At 42.1% G+C, this 21,903-nt stretch overlaps 2 protein-coding genes across 2 annotated transcripts in view; one reads left to right on the top strand and one right to left on the bottom strand.

Annotated features, from left to right (window-relative positions):
• Positions 1–18,056, top strand: part of akap9 (A kinase (PRKA) anchor protein 9) — a 70,115-nt gene extending 52,059 nt beyond the window's left edge. Inside the window, 31 exon segments of the mRNA XM_035680794.1 lie at positions 961–1,080; positions 3,663–3,689; positions 3,872–3,931; positions 3,934–4,017; positions 4,574–4,708; positions 5,076–5,228; positions 5,847–5,933; positions 6,378–7,421; positions 8,091–8,228; positions 8,314–8,358; positions 8,452–8,592; positions 8,801–8,845; positions 9,006–9,851; positions 10,485–10,542; positions 11,331–11,452; positions 11,683–11,871; positions 12,007–12,174; positions 12,740–12,845; positions 12,964–13,159; positions 13,422–13,572; positions 14,010–14,357; positions 14,477–14,776; positions 14,874–15,106; positions 15,198–15,303; positions 15,462–15,656; positions 15,786–15,989; positions 16,096–16,328; positions 16,428–16,522; positions 16,605–16,764; positions 16,961–17,091; positions 17,527–18,056. Coding sequence (XP_035536687.1) covers positions 961–1,080; positions 3,663–3,689; positions 3,872–3,931; positions 3,934–4,017; positions 4,574–4,708; positions 5,076–5,228; positions 5,847–5,933; positions 6,378–7,421; positions 8,091–8,228; positions 8,314–8,358; positions 8,452–8,592; positions 8,801–8,845; positions 9,006–9,851; positions 10,485–10,542; positions 11,331–11,452; positions 11,683–11,871; positions 12,007–12,174; positions 12,740–12,845; positions 12,964–13,159; positions 13,422–13,572; positions 14,010–14,357; positions 14,477–14,776; positions 14,874–15,106; positions 15,198–15,303; positions 15,462–15,656; positions 15,786–15,989; positions 16,096–16,328; positions 16,428–16,522; positions 16,605–16,764; positions 16,961–17,091; positions 17,527–17,570 — 5,964 coding nt within the window. The 3' untranslated portion in view covers positions 17,571–18,056.
• A 199-nt stretch (positions 18,057–18,255) lies between these two features.
• Positions 18,256–21,903, bottom strand: part of LOC118342760 (lanosterol 14-alpha demethylase) — a 6,092-nt gene continuing 2,444 nt past the window's right edge. Inside the window, exons 6-10 of the mRNA XM_035681409.1 lie at positions 21,585–21,704; positions 20,954–21,149; positions 19,942–20,037; positions 19,658–19,826; positions 18,256–19,212 (exon numbers count right to left, since the gene is read on the bottom strand). Coding sequence (XP_035537302.1) covers positions 19,034–19,212; positions 19,658–19,826; positions 19,942–20,037; positions 20,954–21,149; positions 21,585–21,704 — 760 coding nt within the window. The 3' untranslated portion in view covers positions 18,256–19,033. The remainder of the gene's footprint in view (positions 19,213–19,657; positions 19,827–19,941; positions 20,038–20,953; positions 21,150–21,584; positions 21,705–21,903) is intronic.

Genomic DNA, 21,903 nt, shown 5'->3' with positions numbered 1-21,903 from the left:
CATGCAGCCTATTGTCTGTTATTGGTTATCACCATAACGACAGTGACAACACATGAAAACAATTTTAAAGCTCATTACAATACATATCTCACAAGTTGTGTAATAAGGGGGGCTGTTGATTGGGTACATTGTAGACCTTTAATCATTTTTTAACACCTTTACTGTGTGGTAGAGCAGAACGTTGTTGGGTTACATTTATGATTTATATCACTGACAGATTAATTTAAGTGTTGGTTCATAAAGGCTCAATGTTAATTTGAGAATAACTGCTTGAAGTTCTAATTACAGATTTAGGTTCAAACTCGACAACCAATCTAAAAGCAAATCTAATGGTTTCATGATTTTGTATTTGGCTCAGGGTCTAATGAGTTGTTCCCATTGTCATAATTGAGCCACTTGGCCAGGAGTTGGTATGTGATAGTCTAAATTTGGTTTAAATGCAGAATCTTTTTATGAAGACATTTGTAATTATGTAATTTTATAGACATAGACACTATTATTTTTCCGTGGTGTGCAGTAAAATGGTTTTTGTTTTGACAGCCAATCGTGCAGTTTGTTATTAATTACTTTGGCATGAAGAACATAATAAGGTTAATGTGATACTGTAAATGTTTTCTCTGATCATCTAAATCCAAGGTTTTAGTGGAAGAACATAATTTGTCTTACATAAGTGGAGCCAATGGACCTTTGTCATAAACATTATGCTGGAATCTACATGTGTCACTCCATTCATGTATTTACATGAATGGAGTGACAGCATTACACAGCATTATCTAGATAATAAACTGTAAGGAAAGGAAAGTTGAATACATAGAAATTTGCCTCTGATAATTAAACAATGTTGATCTCTTTGCAAATAAAGCAATTAAGTCCACTCAACTGAAGATCTGATTTAATATTTTCACATTACCTTCTGTATTTGTGTATCTCTCTGCAACTTGTCTTTATCTTTGCGTCCAGGAACAAGCTGTGGATCGAGAACACGAGAGAGATTTCTTCCAGCAGGAGATCCAGAAACTGGAACAACAGCTGAAGAATCCACAGAAGCTCCAGGCTGGCTCTGAGCAAAGAAACCAAGAGGTAACAGGAGAAAGCTAAGTTCCCTGGAGTTAAAAGAGATGCTTATTTTCTGAACAAAACACTGTTGTGACTATGAACACTGAACTGAGAGTCACACAGCAGAACAATAGAGCTGGTAGAATTACCTGTGCTGCCTCGAAAATGACACCAAATAATGAGAGTGTTATACAGACTAAAGGGTGAGAGTGGGATTAATGTTCGTCCTTGTGATCTTTTGTAAGTTGTGTAATAGTGGGTTTCATTTGCATGAACACTCAAATACACAATACCGTAGGAATGAGGTCTCCATAAGATTAGCTAATGTTAATCACTGTTCTGGTGCGGCATCATTTCACGTCAAGACTGATTGCTGAGCACTAACTGCTGTCTGTTTACGGGCTAAATACATTTCGCTTAAAGTTGCACTAAACGGTATTTTTTTATATCAATAAGGGATCAGCTGATGATGGAAAATGTGAAAGGTGTCGCTTATAGTGACGAACCCATAGAGAATTATTACCCTCTCACTCTGCGGTTCTCCTCAGCTCAGAGTTGTTTTAATAATTCAGCTCTTTGTTTTGGATTTACAGCCCACAACTTTGGTTCACTCTCTGTTCTCATCAGCCTTGTTTCCAGACTCTTAAAAGCCCAGATAAACCTACTGTACGCTACCCCGCAGCACCGAACAGCAGACAGATTGTTAGCAACTAGCTGGTGAACGTAATGGAGCATTTTAGCAGCTAAACAGCCAAATATTTCCACTTCTTTAAATGAACGCTAATGTTGGTCTGCATCTGCTGGATGTGTGAATGTGCTACTGTCTGCAATCATATTTGCCAGATCAACTTTTTAAAGTTATATTAAATCCATGTTGTGTTAACATCTTCTTTCACTGCCCCCCAAGTCACTAACTGTCATTTTCTATCCACTCACAAGCCTCTAGTTCACTCTAGGCGAGGAGAAATGTAATTTTAATCAACACTGTTGTCCTTGTATTGCAGCACATTTGAAGCACTAATTATGTCCTCCAACCAATCGATTAAATCTTTTTATACAACAAAGTAATTTTCCAGTAAAGCAGCCCACTCTGTTCATTGTGAAGTCATTTTGTTTATAATAAAGACATTTAACAGTTAAATTCAATGGTTTGTGGGGCCTTAGTGCATTTCACTTGCCCAATCTGAAACAAGATAAGTCTCTTATTCCCTCCGGGGAAAGATGAGTTTAATGCTCAGTGGTATCATATTGTCCTCGATTCGCCTCGGCTGCTTGTTGTTCTGACCAGAGCAAACCATGTTTCCTCCTAAATTAGATAAAGACTTGAATAATATAATCTGTGATTCCAGCTTTGATTTATGTTATACTGTAGTTAGATATTAGTTCTGTGGTTTCTTGTTTATTTCAGATACCCCAAAGATAGCCATGACGATTTCTATAATTTCCAGAGACTAATTTTTATCACTAAGTGCTTTTTCTTCCCCTTCTTGCCCTTGAACTCTCCATCCTCTGATCCTTTATGCCTTCTTTCTCCCGTGGCTATTACAGGTGGATGGAGTAACCTTTAAGGTATTGCTTCTAGCTACATGTAGAATCAAATCTCCCCCAAAGAGCGTTTAGTGCATTTTAGTGATCCCGCCCAACCCTGTAGCAATTAATGGCCTGTCCGTCTCTCTTGTCCTTTCTCCTGTTTGATCCCTCTCTGTTGTATATGTCTGGAAGCGAAATTCAACACATTGTCCTTCCTCTTGTCTCTCCCTTCAATGTCCCAGTTTAAAACTCAACAGCAAAACAGTTAACAAAAAAAAGGAGTGTCTTTTGATACCAAACCCACGTTTCACATTTTGCAAACTTAGTTATAATAATTAGTTAATATTTTTGTGAGGCTAAGCACATTCTTACAATATGAATGTGTGTAAGAAAAAAGTATTAACAGATTTAAGTGTGTAAAACTAAGCATTTAACGGTTAATTTAATTAAGTTAATTTAGTTTGTTTGCCTCATTAATGTTTTGGAGGAAAATGACAAACAGGCATGTCTCTAGCCAAGTTTTTCCTGAATGTCAAGCAAGAAATTGGATAAAAAGATGCCCTAAAGTTCACTGTAATTCCATCTGTGAATAGATTTCACAGCCGAAGTACTCTGATGAAGAGTCCATCTAGTCACATTAATATTTAATGAAGGGCTGCCAGTGAGGGGGTGTATGTCATCTGCCTTACTACTGTGTCATTTTGTTTTGATTAGAAACTCAGTTTTCTGTGACAAAGAATCCTTAAAAATGCATTTTTTGAGTAAAAGGATAAATGAAAGTCAGCCATTCACATACATAATTTTCTTGTTTAATGAAGCAGGAGAACAGCTGACTGTTTAGATATACATTTCTTCCCCAGTTTTGAGATAATCCAAAACAAACCTCGCTCCTGTGGACTCTTCTTCCTCCCCTTCATTGATCTGCTGATGTTTTCCCGTCTCACAGATGGATCAGTTACCTACCAGCGGCCCTCCTGGTGAATGTACTGCTCTGTGATTTGTGTCACCCTGAATGAAATCTCTCTGTCCCCTCTGTCCCTGCACCTCTTTTTACTCTCGGCCCCCTCCTTTCTCAGGTGGATCAGCTGACCTCCCAGCAAGCTGTACATGTACCAGCTATGCTGTAGCGAGTGGTGTCTGAGAGCGAATCTCTTTAAACGATCCTCTCTCTCTCTCTCTCTCTCTCTCGTGTCTCGTCTCTCTCTCTCGCGTTCCCCTCGTTTGCTCTTCTCTCTCGTGACTCACGTACCAGGTGGAGCCAAGCTGAACCTTCCCAGCTGGGAAGGAGAAGGCGGATTGTGCCAGTGAAGCTGCGTGCTCGAGCCGCCTCAGAGGCCAGCTTCGCATCGTGAGTTGGGAGAGCGCAACAAGAGATTGACCAAGCTGCGAGAGCCGCATCCCGAGCTGGAGCAGGCCCTGCTGGCAGGCTCAGTCCCTGGAGAAAGGTCTTAGGACAGGACGGGGGAGGGGGGGAGGAGAGTGAGGGGGGAGGAGGGAGATGAAGGATGTGCAGGAAACCGCGTCAGAGACGGTGAGAGAGAGAAAAAGCAGTCTGAACAATAGACGTGGAGCATGGCAGGACAGGAGGGTGTGTGTGAGAGGATGTAGATGAGGTGACAGCTAGAGGAGGAACGGCAGGAGGGCTGGGATGCACAGAGAGGGAGAACAATGTGTGGGTGGGTCTACTTCAGCATCCCCGGCAGTTTGCTGTTGGTGATGACACTGAGCTATGGCTAGCAACTGTCAAGATTGCCCCCCAGTGTTCATGGAGGGCCGTGGTGAGTGAACAAAAAGAGCAGTGGAGGAAATGCTCATATCTGCTGCACTGCTGCTTAGCTGACAAATGGCTCACCTATTGAACATTTAAGGATTCAATATGGACAATGTGGATGAGTAGCTTGCATCCTTGAAAAAATCAGTTTGATCACAAGAGTTTGCTCCCACGCGCCTTCCTACGCATGTTGTCAATAACTGCCGTGCTAAATAGTTTCTTCGTTCTTTGTTGTGTGTGTCGCAGGTTGAACAAAAGAAGCAGCATGCACCCATCACAGAGGCAAAACACTCCACGCTGGAGTCTCAGTTGCAGACGGAGAGAGAAGCTCTGGAGCGGAAAGAGAAAGAGGTAGTGTGCTGCTCAGTTTGTGCTTTAGAGGTTTTCCAAAGCTTTGATGAAAAGATGCACGTCCACTTTAAATCACGCTTTTATTTAAATGGACAATATTTCAATCTGATGAAGACCCAACTGGGAATGAAATGTCTGTTTGAATAAGTCTGTGGTTTGTTGTCAGCGTGCACGTGTTACATCAGTGTTTTTCAACGCGTCTTCATCCTGCACGGAAAAACTACTTTGCATTTTTTGTTTATTTACAGGAATAGTAAAATACGAGTTGCTCGATTTCAAGTCGTATGAGTGAGATGTACTGGATAGCCGACACAGTCTTGTGCTGTCTCCTCTAAGGTGTTTCTCATGTTTACATCTGTCACCTCAGATCTGTAACCTGGAAGAGCAGCTGGAGCAGTTTAGAGAGGAGCTGGAGAACAAGAGTGAGGAGGTACAGCAGCTTCACATGCAGCTGGAGATCCAGAGGAAGGAGATCAGCAGCCAGCAGCAATACCTAGAAACAAGGGATAGCATTCTCCAGGTAAACAACATTTCACTGTACCGTTAAAAAAAACATTTATCTTATTATGAGTATCTGTACTTAAGATTGTGAAGACAGACGCTGGCTACATATTGTGCTAAACAATGTTTTACCTTACACTTGTATTCTCAGTTATTGTACGATTATGTTATTTTCTTGCAAAATGTTGTACTAAAGAGATAAACCAGTGGTTGCTGCTGACTTTAAAACTGTTGGCTAATGTAATACGTGTGACATTGCCAGATAAGCTTCTACTTTAACTGCAAAAATACAACAAAGGTCGGGCATATTTACACAATGGAAAGCTGCTTCCATCAGTTGTAAAGAAACAACTACATAATGCATATACTACAGTCCATAAAACATTTATATTTCTGCTCATAAAGTGCAAAACCACTTTGGATTAGATATTTTCTCTATTTTGCCAAATGTTGCACATTTTAGGTTTTTTTTTTTGCCCATTATTCTGACATGCAAGACTCACCGCCGCTGCCGGCACATTTCTTCTTTGACTCAATCAGTGTGCTTTCAGTTGTCTGCCACAGGGCTGACACTGAGTGGACTTTCGCGTGACGTGTTCATTAATAGCCATCACATTATAATCTCTGACTTTTGAAGGTGATGGAGGAGAAGGACAGGGAAATAGCACTTCTTAATGAACAGATCACTAAGCTCCAACACATGGAAACAGCCTCTGATAACAAGGTAACGCAATATGCATATACGAAATAGAATAAGTCTATTTCGAATACGCATAGCTTCGTGGTAGTGCATCACTTTGTGTGTCTTCTGGTTTCATGTACGTTTTCATCTTTGTTACCTTCATTAGTTTTTTTTGGTTGGTTTTTTTTTTGGGGTTGTTTTTTGCTTGTTTTGTCTCGGTAAGTAGTTCCACAGTACCATCGTCTGTTGTGAGGTGATCATTTGCTCATGTGAGGTGGCTTATTAAACCTCTGAGTCTCTAAAGAGTTTTTACATATCAATCATTTTTAATACAAAAGTCAATGAAAACTACATTTTCTTGGACTCAAAAAATCGCTCGAAGCAAAGCAGGGACTCAGAGGTTTATCCAAATAGCGGGATTGCAATGGACACCCATCAAATCTGATATTTTTATGGTTTTGATAATGTTTGTGTGTTTCTCTTAAGGAAATTGATGAACGGGATGAACTGATTAAAGACCTGGAGTCCCAGGTGGAGTGCCTTCGGAGCGAACAAGAACGCTTGAAGAGGAATAATGAGGAGGAACTTGACCAACTGAATGCAGTCATAGACAAACTTCAGCAGGAACTGGCCAATATCGAACAGAAGCAGGCTTCAGAGGAAGACGAGGACATAAAGACTGAGTTAGAGAGTGGTGAATGGGGGCCAAGTAAAGAGGAATATGATGAAATGAAGCAGAGAATGGACATGGCCACCAAAGAGCTCGATACGCTCAAAACAGAGCACACTAAGCTGCTGGAGATATATCTGCGCTTGAAAGAGAACGCTGTGGCTTTAGCCGAAACAGAAAAACTGGACAACTCAGAGGCAGAACTGGAAGAAGCTCTCAGAGAGAAAACTGCAGGCCTTGTAGTCATGCAGGCTCAAGTACAAGCTTTAGAGCAGAGTGCAACATCCAGAGTGGAAGAGCTGGACCTCCGCATCCGGGAGCTTGAGGACGTGGTCAACGAAAAGGACTGCGAGCTTAGCCGCTGTCGCCTCCTTGTGGAGCAAACACAAAGCGAGGCGGAGAGTCTCCAACAGAAGGTCTCTAAACTGGAGAAAAATCTGAGTGAGAAAGTGGCTGCAGCGCTCGTCAGCCAGGCCACACTGGAGGCCTTCCAGCAACAGAAGTCACAAGGGAAGTCCAAAGAAGACCAGGACCAGCAGAGACATGCCGAGCCACATGTGGAGCCAGACGTGGAACCAAATGTCTATGACTTTGGTGACTTTGGTATTCCCAGAATGGACTTCAGTGGAATTAGTCAAGCGAGACAAGTTCCCACAGGGAAGGTGGTCCATCTGACCCAGAGGCTTCGGGAGCTGGAGGTGGGACTCAGCGGGATGCAGAAAGACCAGGAGCTCCAGAAGCAGCTGCTCTCCAGCTCTGAGGAAGAGGTGCTGGAGTACGAGAGGAGGCTGTCTGTGCTCATGGATCTGCTCAGTCAGATGAAGACCAGACCGCACCAAAGGACATCACCAGCTGTGGGGGTAAGAGTTGGTCCCATAAGTGAAAAGGGTGTTGTGACAACCCCTCGTAGAACCGCAATTTCATGTTTTTAGGTAGGCAGATTTTGTTGCCTTTGGACAAAACCCGGCCAGCTGTTTCCAGCCTTTATGCTAAGCTAAGCTAACCGGCTGCTGGTTGTAGCTTCATGTTTACTGCACAGACATGAGAGTGGTATTGTTCTTCTCATATAACTCTTAACAAGCCTGTAAAGAGCACAGACAAACATTTCCAATCTTGGTATCTTAGCTTATTATTTATGAGAATATATAAGGAGACAAATAACAGAATCTCTAAGAAAAGGTGACATTTGCAAGTTTCACTAAGGCAGACATTAAGGACATTTTTTTTCTGTAATATAAATAAAACACGATGAAAATGACATATTTTAATTTAGCTCTCATACATATGAAATGTCTTTATTGTGGAAAAATGATAATATTAGTGATATAATCATTTGACTCAACAAATATAATACAAATATAAGCCGCTATTTACACTTGTACACTATTGTACTGAATGGAACATATATTGGAGCCGTTTTTTTTTAACTTTCTCAGCACCCTTATTAATGGTTAACCAGTGAAAACCCAGCAAAGACATTGTAATCAAGTCGTAGGCAGTTCTTTGTAATCTTTTAATCTATTTATCAGGCCTCCTCTGCTGACGACCAGCCGTCTGTGTCAGAGGTTCTTCAGGAGTTGCAGGAGGTCAGAGACGAGGCCGCGGCCACCAAAGAGCAGTTGGACAGCTACAAGGAGAGCTGCAGCAGACTTCAGGAAGAGCTCCAAGTATGTGACTGCCTCTTAGCGTTCATACTTCAGAGAGTATTTCTCTTGTTTGGTGAGAATGACGAACATGTGCTTTTCTTTCTAGGAAAAAGTGGTCACAATAGAGAGACTACAGGATCAACTTCAAAAGGTTGGAACAAATATTTGATCCTGCGTTGTTCAGATTGTCTATACACTAAACTAAATCTTCCTTTGGCTAATGTTTTAAATTGTGTCACTTTAGGTGTCGTCTGTAGCCAGCGAGGAGACGAAGGTGTCTGAGCTCCAAGAGGAATTAATGGAGGCTCAGAATGATGCAGCTGCCACCAAAGAGGAGCTGAACAGCTGCAGGGAGAGCTTGGAGAAGCTACAGCAGCTGCTGCAGGTACAGAGCCAGTTTAAAATCTTAATAATAATATTCTGAGTTCAGTGAAATTCATCTGTAGAAACATATATTTCTTTATGTTTTTACCCCTTTTCTATCAAAATATCGTATCTGTATGTATATCGAGGTTAAATGTTAGTTCACTATGTATATTTATGTAATTTTGTACTTATTCACATTTTATTTACATGCAATTGTGTTTTTAAAGGAGCGGGAAATGACCATTGCTCACCTTAAAGGAGAACTTTTCCAAGTAAGTCAGAAATATTTTAACTGAAATATGCTGTTGAGTAATATCAGTACATTTATATGTCTCTAAAACTGATCATTTGTTGGTTTTTATGAAAGTGTCTTTAATTGATGCTACCTGGATGTGTGTATAGTATCTGACCACCTGCCCAATCATCCTCAAGGTAAAAGCAGAAGAAGACAAAGCCGGCTTGTCCGAGCTTCAGCAGGAGCTTCAGGGGGTGAGGAACGATGCGGCTTCCACCAAAGAAGAACTCAACGGCTACAGGCAGCATAATGAGAAACTTCAGGAGGACCTTCAAGTCCGTGAAGTTTCCATTTCTAAACTCAAAGAGGAGCTCCAGGAGGTGAGACAGAATGTGGATACCACCAAAGAAGAACTGAACAGCTACAGGCAACACAATGAGAAACTACAGGAGGACCTCCAAGTCCGTGAAGTTTCCATTTCTAAGCTCAGAGAGGAGCTCCAGGAGGTACGGACAGCTTTGATGAAGACCGCTGATTCCAGTCCTCCATCTCCTTCTCCCTCCCCCTCTCCCTCTCCGTCTCCTCAGCCCCTCTCCTCTGCCTCTTCCTCGTCCACCACCCAACCTAAAAGGAAAGGAGGCAAACAGCCGGCTGGCAAGGGAAGCAGTGCCAAAGATAAACCATCTCTCTCCAGGAAAAACTCCGCCCCTTCCAGCCAGTCCTCCAACAGGTCTCACAGCGCTCGGCTAAACAGCGGCTCAGAGCAGCAACACCCGGCTGTGACGGACGCGTTCGCGCAGACCGAACCTCTCCAAATGTCCGACCTCGGTCCAGAAAGCGAGTCTCCAACCAAAGAGGAGATGGAGGAGGTGATCGGAGAGTTCCAGGAGAAGATTGTACAAATGCAGGAGCTCCACGCAGCGGAGATCCTGGACATGGAGGCTCGGCATATTTCAGAGAGCGAGAGCCTTCGTAGGGACACGCAGGTTCTGGAAGATGAGTGCAAGACCCTCAAGGCCATCATTGGAAAGCGTGCCTGCTACGCATGATGTAGGGTAGGAAAATTGCACTGTTCCACCGAATTTACTTGTACCAAATGGTATGTATTATTAAGGTTGAAAATTTGATCAATGCTGATTAGTTTTGTCTAAAACTGAACATATTGAAGAATTAGAGGTCACATGGCTAGAAATGTAAAAATACATCTCTCAGATAGTGATATACATGATGGTTGATAAAAACATGTATCAGATGCTGTGGGAATCAGAAATCAGGTCTGCATTTAGGGCTGCAACTAGGGATTAGTTTCATTATCAATCTGTCTAATTAGTCTAATTCAAGAAGAGTTCCCAAAATCAAATCTTAAATTGCTAATTTTGTCCAAACAAAATCCAAAAATATTTAATATACAATGATAGAAAAAAGAGGAAAGTAGCAAATCCTCATTTTAAAAGCTGAAAGCAGGAAATGTTTATCACATTTACTTGATAAATGACTTTATCAATCAATATCAATGTGGAATGACTAATCGATTAATCAGCTTTTTCATGAAATGTTCAGTAGTTTAATGTTTGAAGGTGTTACACACTGATGATGTGCAAAGATTATTACCGTTGTATTATCATTTTGATCAATACAGTAGAAGAAGGATCTGAATCGTGTTCGATCTTTTCTAGGCTCCTTCCTCAAGACAAGACCGTCCTGCATCGCAGTTCAAAGATGGCTACACAAGTGGTACGATACAACACAAAGATGCAGCACAATCACACATAAGGACAATGATTAAATGTTTTTCTCCAGTATTCCTCTTGTGCTTTTCTAGGTTTTGCTGAAACAAACAGTTTACAGAAATAACCTGAGAGTTATAAACAACACAGTCCTGAGAGGGTAGTCTGCTCAGCTATTCTGCCTCAGTGTATTTCTACTTTATGTGGCAATAGAGCTCAAGGGGATTCAGTTTTTTTTTGCTCCACACAAAACACTTTCCAAAGCTTAAAATAGTTTGTCATGACAGCTAATGTTAATTTTCTTTAGCATCGGTAATCATTGTCATGCTGTGATGCTGCTGTGTGAAAGCAGGGGATACGCTGACCCTTCAGTTTATGTAGTTGTTACAGCAACCAAGACACACACAGGCACATCAGTATTGTATTTAAAAGTCCACTGTGTGACATTTAGGAGGCTCTATTGGCAGAAATAGAATATAAAACCATGAATATGTTTTCATTAGTGTATAATCTCCTGAAAATAAGAATGGTTTTGTTTTCATCACCTCAGAATGAGCTGTTTTTATCTACAGAGGCAGCTCTTCTACCATGTCGAGTTCACCATGTTGTTGCAGTAGCTCACAACAGACGAACCAAACACTGGCTCTTGCTTGGAAGGCGAGCAGTATTCAGTTGGTTGCAGCAACTTCACCGCTAGATGTCACTGAATCATACACACTGGTCCTTTCAAGACAGACTTGAAATTACCTGAACCAGTTTTTTGAAGTATATACTTTTGTATTTGTCCTCTTGCAGACAGCAGCTCAGACTACAGCCAGCGGACTGGATTTGACCTCCCAAACTTGCAGCAGGAGTACAGGACCACTCCAGAGGGCGCCAGGAGAGAGACTGATGATCCACTGCCCGATCGGATCAAGGTACAACTTATTATAAACGTTGTCCTCGAGCTAATAAAATGTCGATATATACAAATGTATTAAAATTAGTTGAGACACAATATATTGACGAGCTGTGTGAGGTGCAGGGTTACCACATGTGATCTTAAGATAAATGATGTTTTGTTTCTGTGCTTGCATGCTGTATCTATAAGCATTATATAGAAGATGGTAAACCCAACAACACTTCTGTGTGGTGTTTGTCTGTTTAGACGTTGCTCCGTGAGGTTCATCAGGAGGGCATGCAGGTGCTCTCTCTGTCAGAGCTCCCTCTCTCTGAAGGCGAGGCGAGCAGCCCGTTCAACGTCCCAGGCTGGGTGAAGGAAAGAGACGCCTTACTGGCAACTGTGGAGTCTCTCAAAGGTCTCATCACCCAGATGCAGACACACAGAGAAACACAGGTACAGGGACATAACACTACTAACTGTTTGACAGAGCTCAGTCAGTCAGAAACCTCACTTCACAAAGCAAGAAGATTTAAATGTCCTCCACTGTAAGTTTTGTGTCTTCATCTGTGTGTCTCTGACTTGCTGTAGACGGCAGGCAGCGTGGATTGGCGTGCGGAGCTCCTGGATGCAGTGCGGCAGGTGTTTATGAGGGAGCGCAGCGTGCTGAAGAGCGCACTCTACAGCCAGTTGGATCTGTTGGACACCAGCGATGCCATCATCCACCTCAATCAGCTGGAGCGCAGACTGGCTGAACAGGTCAGAAATAACAACTGAGTCTGTAATCTGGCTCTGAATTAACTCCAAATTAAGATTACTTCTTAGTGTTTGTTTGTGTACACCTGAAGTGAGTGGAAAGGCCAATTTAAATGTACAGTTGCTGTAAGAAAAATACATTTGACTGTAGTAATTTATGAAAGGTTTCACCTGAACAATTTAGTATTTAGTATTGTTAAAATCCAGTCAGTTTCCTCCTCTAAAAGTGAGTCAAGATTTATTTATATAGTAATTTTTAAAACAAAAGCAGGATAGTAACAAACAAGAAGAAGAATTTACAAAAATGTAAATTTAATAATAAGAGGTAAACTATTCCAAAGGCAAACTTGTGGTTGAGCTCTGTTTAGGAATAAAGAGTTACTCTTGTCATTAACCCTACTCAGTGATTGATAATTACATTATTTTAGTGTCTAGCTTTTACTCAAGAGATGACAAAAATCTGTACATTATTGGACAGAAACAACCTTCTCTTGTCTTTGCTCTTCTTTGATAATGATTTGTGCTGGTCAGAAACCAAACAGATGTTGTTTTTGTGATCCCGATGCAGGACTCCCACCACAGAGAGGCGATGGGTTCGCTCCACGCTGTGGACAGGTCCAGTCTCATCTCTGAGATCCATCAGCTTCGTGGTCAACTAGAGCAACTTCATCAAGGTGAACCAGTTAAAATAAAAATTCCCGTGAAACTTTCTCTCACTCTGCTGCTCACACATTGTCATATCCAAGTGGGAAGACGTCCTGATATTGATGTTTTATGATCGTTGTCTTTCAGGTGCCCAGCCTGCTGTGTTGCTGGGCAGTGAATGTAGTATGAAGGAGCAGAGGGAGGGAGGAGGAGCTGATGGAGCAGCGGAGGCCGACAGGCTGCTGGTGGAGGAGCTGAAGGGCGAACTGTCCCAGACCAAACTGGAGCTGGAGACGACGCTCAAGGCTCAGCACAAACACCTCAAAGAGCTGGACACACTCAGGTTAGACACGATGTTTGTTCACAGACGTGTATCCAACACACCTGGATACACTTCAGTAACTACTACAGTAAAACTACTTCAGACAGATGTTCTATAACAGGTATTGTAGTGATTAGAGACTTGATGTGTTTTAAATGCTTTGTTCAAAATACTATTTACAACTAGATACAATATTTCAGGTTGCGTATAGAAACTAAATATGAGGAGAGAAAGGAGATTATACTTAATATGACCATTGTCTCCATATTATCTCTGTCAACAGGGCAGAGGTATCGCAGAAGGCTGCTGAGGTGGACGCACTGAACGACCAGCTGACAGAGGAGAGGAAGAGAAGCAGAGATCTTCAGTGGACCATGGAGAAGGAGAAGTGTCGAATAGGGAGGGACGAGGAGAGTAAACAAGAAGAACTGGAGGTAAGAGCCTTTCTAAGTAATTAGGTTCTTTAATGTAAATTTAAAAGCCTAATTATTGATTGGGGGTCTTCAATAGCTTCAGATAGCCAGTGAATGCAGTAATTAACAAGGTATATAGAACTATAATTCACTTTTTTACTTCTGCTAGTGATATTTTACCATGTCATTCCCTTTCTTATATCATACTGTATAGTATCTTATACTATGGTATGTACATGAACTCCATCTAGTGGAACATGGAAGAATCTCTCTAATATATAAAAAACATTAAAAACATATAACACATCAAAATACTACAAACTTTAAACAACGAGATCACCGAAATGTAATTTAAAATAAGTAATGTAATATTTAGTATCATGATCCATGATTCGTATTACTAAGGAGGTAAAATATAATATAAGTCATAAAAGTAAGTATTTCCATTTTCCTCTAAGGACCTGAACCTCACTCTGGAGGAGCAGAAGAGCCGTGTGGCCCAGCTGACCCTGACCCTGGATCAGGAGCGCCAGGCCTCCTCTCAGCTCTCCCAGCAGTCTGAACAGGACCGCTTGAGCTTCCACAGCCGCCTCCAGGAGCTCCAGGTCCAGCTTGAGACAGAGCGAGCCAAGACGCAGGAAATGAGCACCGCACTGGGGAGAGAGAGGGAGCTCCGGACCGGCGCCGTCTCCTCAGACAGCGGTACCTCCAATGAGCAGCGGGTTGAAGGCGATAGGAGGGGGCCGGAGGAGGATGGGAGTCTGCTAGAAAGACTGCAGAGCGACATGGATGACAAACATGCACAGGTATTATTATTTTACCTTCTTACTACTTAAACTCCTCAAAGCTAAAGCTAACATCTATGCACATGAGTAAAATCATTTTTATCTTAAAGTCTGTATTTGTCCTCATCTCTCTTCTCCAGGTGGTGCATCTCCTCAGTCAGCTGGAGGCCCAGAAGTTGGAGGTGGTACGAAAAGAGGAGGAGCTGAATTTAGCGAGTCAGAGGTCGAGACGGGATAAGGAGGCGCTGCTGGAGGCTCGGGCCCAGCTCGAGAGACTCGAAACACAAATGTCCGAGGCCCGGGAGCAGCTGGAGAGAGAGATGGAGAGGAGGAAGAGTCTAGAAGAAGAGAAAGAGAGACTGGAGGAGAGGCTGAACCAGTTAGGAGGGCAGAGAGGAGGGAAGGAGGGGAGCGGACCTCTGCAGGCTGATGGCCAAACTGTGAGTATCAACAACCAGGAACAAACACTACACTAAATCCTTTTTTAGTCATTCTTTAATGGTGCTTTGTTGTGCTCTGTCGTTATTATGTTAACAGAAGGCGGTCTGGCACGGTGAGTCCACCGACCGCACCAAAGACTGGGTGTTCCAGCAGAAGAGTGGAAATGGTCAGTCAGCGAGCTACAGCACGTCTCCCCACCAGGAGGTCTCACCAACCAGCCGCACCAGCGGACCGCACCAAGGTCCTTGGCGCACAGTCGACAAGATCCTGGGCAAACTCCACCTCGTGTCCTCGAAGATCCGTGGCATGGCGAGCAAGACTACTGGGAGGTAATCACAGCGGCTACAATCAGATCATGTGACTGCAGAATGTAGCCTCATGGGAATGAACTGATTGTTTATCTGTACATGTTGAGTACAGGCTGACTGCAGAGGTCGACACTGAAGAGTTATCCTGGGTGCAGTCCAATGTTGATGAGGTCATCACTATGCTGCAGCAATCCCCAGGTCTACCCTCCGTCCCCGAGGTCAGACAATGTTTCCTTTATGGTTTAACTTCTACATACTCTACTTCTGATGAGCTCAAATCAACAGTTTGTTTATTTGTCCGTACGTCTGTTCTCTGGTGAGCTCCTCATATGAACCACACATGGTTGTGACTGCTGTGATTGTGTGTTTCCCGCAGAGTGTTTCCCTGCTGGCAGGAGGCTCCTCCAGCTCCTCCAACTCCCTGACGGAGCGGCTGCTGAGGCAGAATGCCGAGCTGACAGGTTTTGTCAGCCGTCTGACTGAAGAGAAGAACGATCTGAGGAACCACACGCTCCGCTTGGAGGACGAGCTCCGACGCTACCGGCAGGCTGGACTGGGATCTGGTGACAGTGTGAGTACACAACAGGAAACCAGTCAATGTAACTGTGTACCAGAGATCATAGAGGTTTTGTTTTCTTTGTTTTTTAGCTTGCATGCTGAAGACTTTCACTAAATTCCCTGATTTTATTTCCTCCCACAGTTCAGCAGCAGGAGAGGAGTGTCGAATGTGGACTCGTCAGGAATGCTGCATTCCCAGGAGCGTGAGGCTTGGTCGAGAGAGAAGATCCGCCTGGAGAAGGCTTTACATCTGGCCCAGGCCCAGGTGGCCCGACTCAGAGGGGAGATCAGGACCGAAACCCTGCGAGAGATAACTGGACCTGAGGCTGACAATGCTACACTGAAGGTCAGATAAAAACACACTAATTCAACTCGTATCCGAGGAGTTTGTAGTCAGTTAACTGTAATGTTAAGAACGGCTTCATCATTTCACTCCTTTCTTTTGTCTCCAGAGGATATATGGGAAGTACTTGAGGTCAGAAAGCTTCCGCAAAGCGCTGATCTACCAGAAGAAGTACCTGCTGTTACTGCTGGGCGGCTTCCAGGAGTGTGAGGAAGCCACGCTGTCGCTCCTCTCAAGAATGGGTGGCCGGCCGTCGCTTTCCAACCTGGACTCCCACAGCCAGCGCCGCCGGGGGCTGATGCGCTTCCGCTCGGCCGTTCGTGTCTCTATTGCCCTGTCAAGGTAGGCAGCCGGTGCTCTGCTAACGTCACGTTAGGAATAGATGTATATGTATATGTATTTTTATTTTACAAAACTAAAACATACATATTTTCCGTTCAGAATGCGTTTCCTGGTCAAGCGCTGGCACAAGGCGACGGGGATGAGCTCCATAACCTCCTGCAGCGTCAACAAGAATGGAGGAGGACAGACATTAGGTAACCAAAACGTAACATCATCACGTTTATCGTATGTCATGTTAGAAGTGATGCTCAGTAGATCTTTATTCATCTCTCTCAGGTACAGAGGTGCGAGACTCGCCTTATCTTCAGCCGGGCAGCGTGGAGATGTACAGAGAAAGAGGGAGTGTAGGAGGAGGAGGAGGAGGAGGAGTCTCCAGCAGCAGAGGGCGAAGTGGACGTGAATCTCCCAGATCGGGCGTCTCCTCCACACAACACAGGTGCAACATGAAATAGCGTGGCAACTAATAGTTACTGTTATTATCAATTAATGTCACAGTCATTTTTCCTAGTAGCTTATCTAGATTAGTCTGTAAAATGTCAAAAATAATCATCGTATACGTTGATGTATATCTTTTTTCAGTGTCAGTTATATAAGTGAAAGGTTGATGTCTGTTGTGTGTGTGTGTTGTGTAGGTTTCACATGGCTGGAGACCACGGAGCTCTCACCTGTTCCCACCTGCAGAGCTACGACCCCGACCGAGCGCTCACTGACTACATCTCCAGACTGGAGGCGCTGCAGAGGAGGCTGGGTAGTGTGACATCAGGTAACACATACCTGTACAGCCCAGTTCTGTACTCCTAGTTAGTTAATACTGTATTCTGTATACTGGCTTTTATAGTGGCGGTGTGTAACAGGAAATCATCTGATACTTGAGCCATCTGACTTATTGACATTAAAGAGAAAGCTAAATGTGTTTTTTCAAATATTAAATGTTTTATTATTAGTTTTTCCAGTTGTAAGGTGTTTTTTGTATTTAATCCTCAACCCCTAGATAGCACTGTTATAAACGTAAAAGGCTGTGATGTTGGATGTTACAGGGATACAAGTTATTATATAGACACAAGATATTGTTTTACACTAAACTGCAGTTTGTAACTGATGGGGAAAACTTGAATCAGGATGTGTTTGCTTCATCAGCGTATCAATATTTCTTTTAAAAGTCTTTTACAAATTGACTAAACCTTTATTTTCTCCGCAGGTGCTTCTTCATATGCTCACTTGCACTTTGGCTTGAGAAGATAGATGCCGTCGAGTTAACTTTGGCTTGAAGAAACTCAGTTGCCTTTTCTCGTGCTGAGCGCTCTGCTGTTTTCTATCAGTCTGGTGTGGACTGTATCTTTCCATGTGGACCAAAACACATTTTTTTATTAGTGTACGACATGTTGTATTCAGGCTTTTTTGTCGCCAGCACTTGAAAAACAGCTATGTTTGTAATTTAATCTGCCTCTTTGTTGTGGATGGACTTCAATCATGTATATTTGTCTAATGCTAATTTAAGACCTTGTGATTAATTTATATGTTTGTGTTGTATGGGTGGAGCGTTATGTAGAGAATGTTTGGGTTTACTGTTAAGGAGGCTGCTACTGGATATTCTACACTACACTGTGTTTTGTTTAGGCCAGACAGACTACAGAGGACATTTGTAGAGAACGTATTTTTGTAAAGTGTAGGAGCTTTGAATTTTCTGGGTATTTTGTCAAAAACTGAAATAAAGAGGATTACATTATTTGAAATAGTTGTGTATTTTTCTTCTTTTGTACGAAGGAACAAAAAACCTTTGAGGGATGAAGTTACTTTTTACAGGATAAGTGATCTTTACACACTGTTAACAGGCATTAGTACAAAGATAATGAAGGTTTTCTGTATGAAAACAGTCATTAAATACAGCTGAAGTGTGTTTTTTAAGTTTCTTTATTGAAAGAAGGAATTACGGTTAACAACAACACAGCTTAAGCAGTGAAAGATCAGTCAGTGCTCGTTAACTTAACAAGGTCCAGCTCCTAATTAGCACAGGGCACTTTTTAATTCAAAGTTTACTCTGTTTATCTCCTCAAATGTGCAACGATAGACTGCAGAATCTGCAGCCATGACCTTCTTAGTGTTTAAGATTTTCTGGCCTCTCGCAAACAGCTTCACTGACTCCCTGTGCAGCAGAGGGCTTACAGCTATTTACAGTAGGAGCTGTTTTTGTTCCTAATCAGTGTGTTTAATGCAATATCACTTAAAATATTGCTTTATTTGGGGCGGGGGTTGCTATGTATCTAAATGTACAAAAGGCCTGTCTTGTGAAGCAGGACTGCTGAGAAAACCCTCCTCCTGCCCAAATCTGGAAGAAGAACTAAGACCTTCTGCTTGGTTTTCCCACTGAATTACATTTTCTAGGCCCCCAAAGAAAGAGAGAATGAATAAATGAAGCACTCAACCAATATGTCCCACCGTCAAGGCACTGTATATCTGACAATTTCTATTATGAATAATTCACACTGTATCTGAATATCAGCACCTGTGTTCAAGTTTCAAAAATCTGTGTAATAATGTTGACATTCAGGGGGAAAAAAAGGACTGACAGAAGCACAAAAAGTAAAATGTTGGACATGTAGTAAAGTGCATTCATCTAGAGTTTCCTAAATTTAAGTCCCAGGAAGTTCAAGCTTCACTTCAAACACTCGGGATGTTTGACTGTTTCCTCCTCCGTTTTCAGTCTCTCACTGTTTCCTCCTCTTGAATCTGATGACGGGGTTGTGAGGCGTGTGAATCATAGTGGTGTAGTTGATTGTGGGGAAATATCCGTCCACCAGGTCGAAGTCGTACATGCGCAGTAAAGTGGACCAGATGGTTTTGATCTGGACGTAGGCGAAGTTCTCCCCGATGCAGCGATGGCGGCCTGAAGAGCAGAGAGTAAAGGTACAGTTTGGATTTGTTTGTTTAGACGTCTGTTCCCTGCTGACATTGCAAGTAAACATGTTTTTGTACAGAATTTAATTTAATGTGTTTTAAAGCTACAGCTAATACTGTAAAGATTCTGCACACTGAAGTACAAGTTGAGAAAGCACTTACATTTTAAAAGATTTGAATGCATGTTTGATGAATTTTGCATAATTAACTGTTAATTTACATTTAACATGCTAATTATTTACATATAATAATAACATTTTAAAAAGACTGCTGAAACTTTAATAATAAACAAAAATTCAACTTGTGTTATATTACTGCACTCATAATAACTGTGTTGTGCAGAAATCATTTGTTTACAGGTGTGGAACTGAATTGAACTTTAAACTGATTTCATAAAAGAAAACTGTGTTTACAAAATTATAGATGTTTCTTACCGGCTCCAAACGGCACATATGCGAACTTCTCCCCTGCGGCGGGGTTGTCGTTGAGGTAGCGATCAGGGTTGAACTCCATCCTCTCCACCCAGGTGTCGTACAGACGGTGGTTGACAGTCGGGGAGACGCAGACCTGGTGGCCCACAGGGATGGTGTATCCTGCCGCAGTCTGAGAGAATAAGGCAGAAAGAAAACTGTTTGTACACTGTACTGAAAAATAAAGTATTATGTAGAATATGACCTGTAACTGGAACAAATGTAGTTGAGCAGCCAGGTGTTCTTACCTGAGGGGAGCGAGCCATCCTCATCATGGTCATGATGGGCGGGCGGAGACGCAGGGTCTCCTTCAAACAGCGCTCCAACAAACCGAGATCTTTCAGCTGGGGACGAAACCAGGACCGGATATTAGGAAGGAACCACTACTTTCACCAACAGTAGAAAACATTTAAAGTCTGTAATTGATCTTAACACACTACTACTACATATCACTGTACTAACGTACAGTAGGTAACTCAAAGGTGTCCTGAAATATCTTTATAACCTCCTCTCCTCTCTTTCCTCTTCATGTACTGAAATAATTAAAGACTATTCAGTCTCTCCAGAAAGTTACGATCGCAACAAGTATTCTCTCTTCCTTGTTTCTAGTTGTGAAGATGCAGACGATACAGACACATCTTACATTTACCCTCCAAACAGTGTGATTTCATTCTAACTGGATAAATATTTTCTATGAATTATATAAAAATAATAGCCACCATTTTTGCAATTGTCACATTGTAAGAAAATGTCTAAAAACATTGAAACATGCATCGCAGTTTCTTAGAAAAGCTGTTGTGAAACCAGGTATTTTAGGAAAATGTGATCTATTTTATTCTGTAATAAATATATATAGACAATTGCAGTTTGATTATTGACTACAATCAATATAACTGCAGTAAACTGTAAACGGTATCTTGATTTAAAGCACACGACACATTTAAATATTATCTTATCATACATTTCTACGACCAGGAGGGGGAGCAACTAGCGTTTGTCATGTCAATGTTACAATTGTGACTTTGGGACTTATTTCATTAATTAATTGCAAGTGAAAAAATACCATATTGTTTCTGTGTCTAGTTTAATTACTGAGCATTATTTTGCTGAAACAGGTAGTTTTTGTTTTCATGTTCCACATTATTATTGTTATTGGAAAGCTTTAATGTCTGTAGTGTGCTTTAATTCCATTGTAGAAATGTAGATAATGTTGTATATTGTGATAATTACGACCAATATAATCAAACAATCCATCCTCACCTGATCGAAGTCGAGTGGAGGCAGCTCTTCTCCACACACGGCCTTCTGCTCGGCGTAGCAGCGCTGCTGCAGAGCTTTGTCTCTGGCCAGGAAGAAACCCATCCAGGCGCTGGTGGTGGAGGACGTGTGCTGACCCGCCAGCAGGAGGCCGATCAGCATCCCCGCGATCTCGTTATCGTTCAGGGGTCGTCCGTTTCTGAAGAGGAAACAGAGTCATTTAGGACTTGTTAAAGAGCCATAATCACATGTTAAATGTTAAAATGACAATATAAATGGTTCCTTTACACGTCTAATTAACATCCGACGCAGTTAACAGCGGAGTCAGAAATATGATACAGTAGTTCTCAGCTCAGTTCAACCTTTGCTTATAGATTTAAATAAAGGATTAAACTAACTACAGTTCCTGTCATGATGTCCAGTATATTGACTTTTACTGTGATTGTTTTCAGTTCCTTTAAGGATCACAAGCTCCTTTAAAACATGAAAAATTATCTTATTCAGCATCTTACAAAACAGTCAAAAGTCTTTCGAGACTGTATGTAACGATCCATTTGAACATGATCCAGCAGCGTAAGGTTAGAACTGAAACCGCGCTGTCAGTTCCTGGATAACAACACTGAAGCTGTCTTACTTGTAGGTGGCATCGATGAGTGTCTGTAGGAAGTCGTCCACTTTCTCTCCAGACTGCCTGCGCTTCTGAATCACGTTGAAGAAGATGTTCTTGATCTCTCTGTGAGCTCTGTCCCTTTTCCTGACAAAAAAAAGGTTCTATTTGAGTTAATATTTTCACCTTAAATACAACTACTATAATATATTGTCGTCTGAGGTCCAAGAATTGGAAAATGTACTGTAGCTGAAAAATCTGGTCTTGATGTGTTTTTTTTCTTTGAATAGCTAAATGAAATTCAGTCTCAGCAGGATCCCGTGGCAGATGTGTGTGTGTGTGTGTG

The sequence above is a fragment of the Morone saxatilis genome, unplaced genomic scaffold (genome assembly GCF_004916995.1).
Source record: "Morone saxatilis isolate NCDOM2014 unplaced genomic scaffold, NCSU_SB_2.0 Contig9, whole genome shotgun sequence".
Lineage (NCBI taxonomy): Eukaryota > Metazoa > Chordata > Actinopteri > Moronidae > Morone > Morone saxatilis.
Note: the sequence above shows the minus strand (reverse complement) of the source record. Positions and strands in the feature narration are given on the sequence as shown.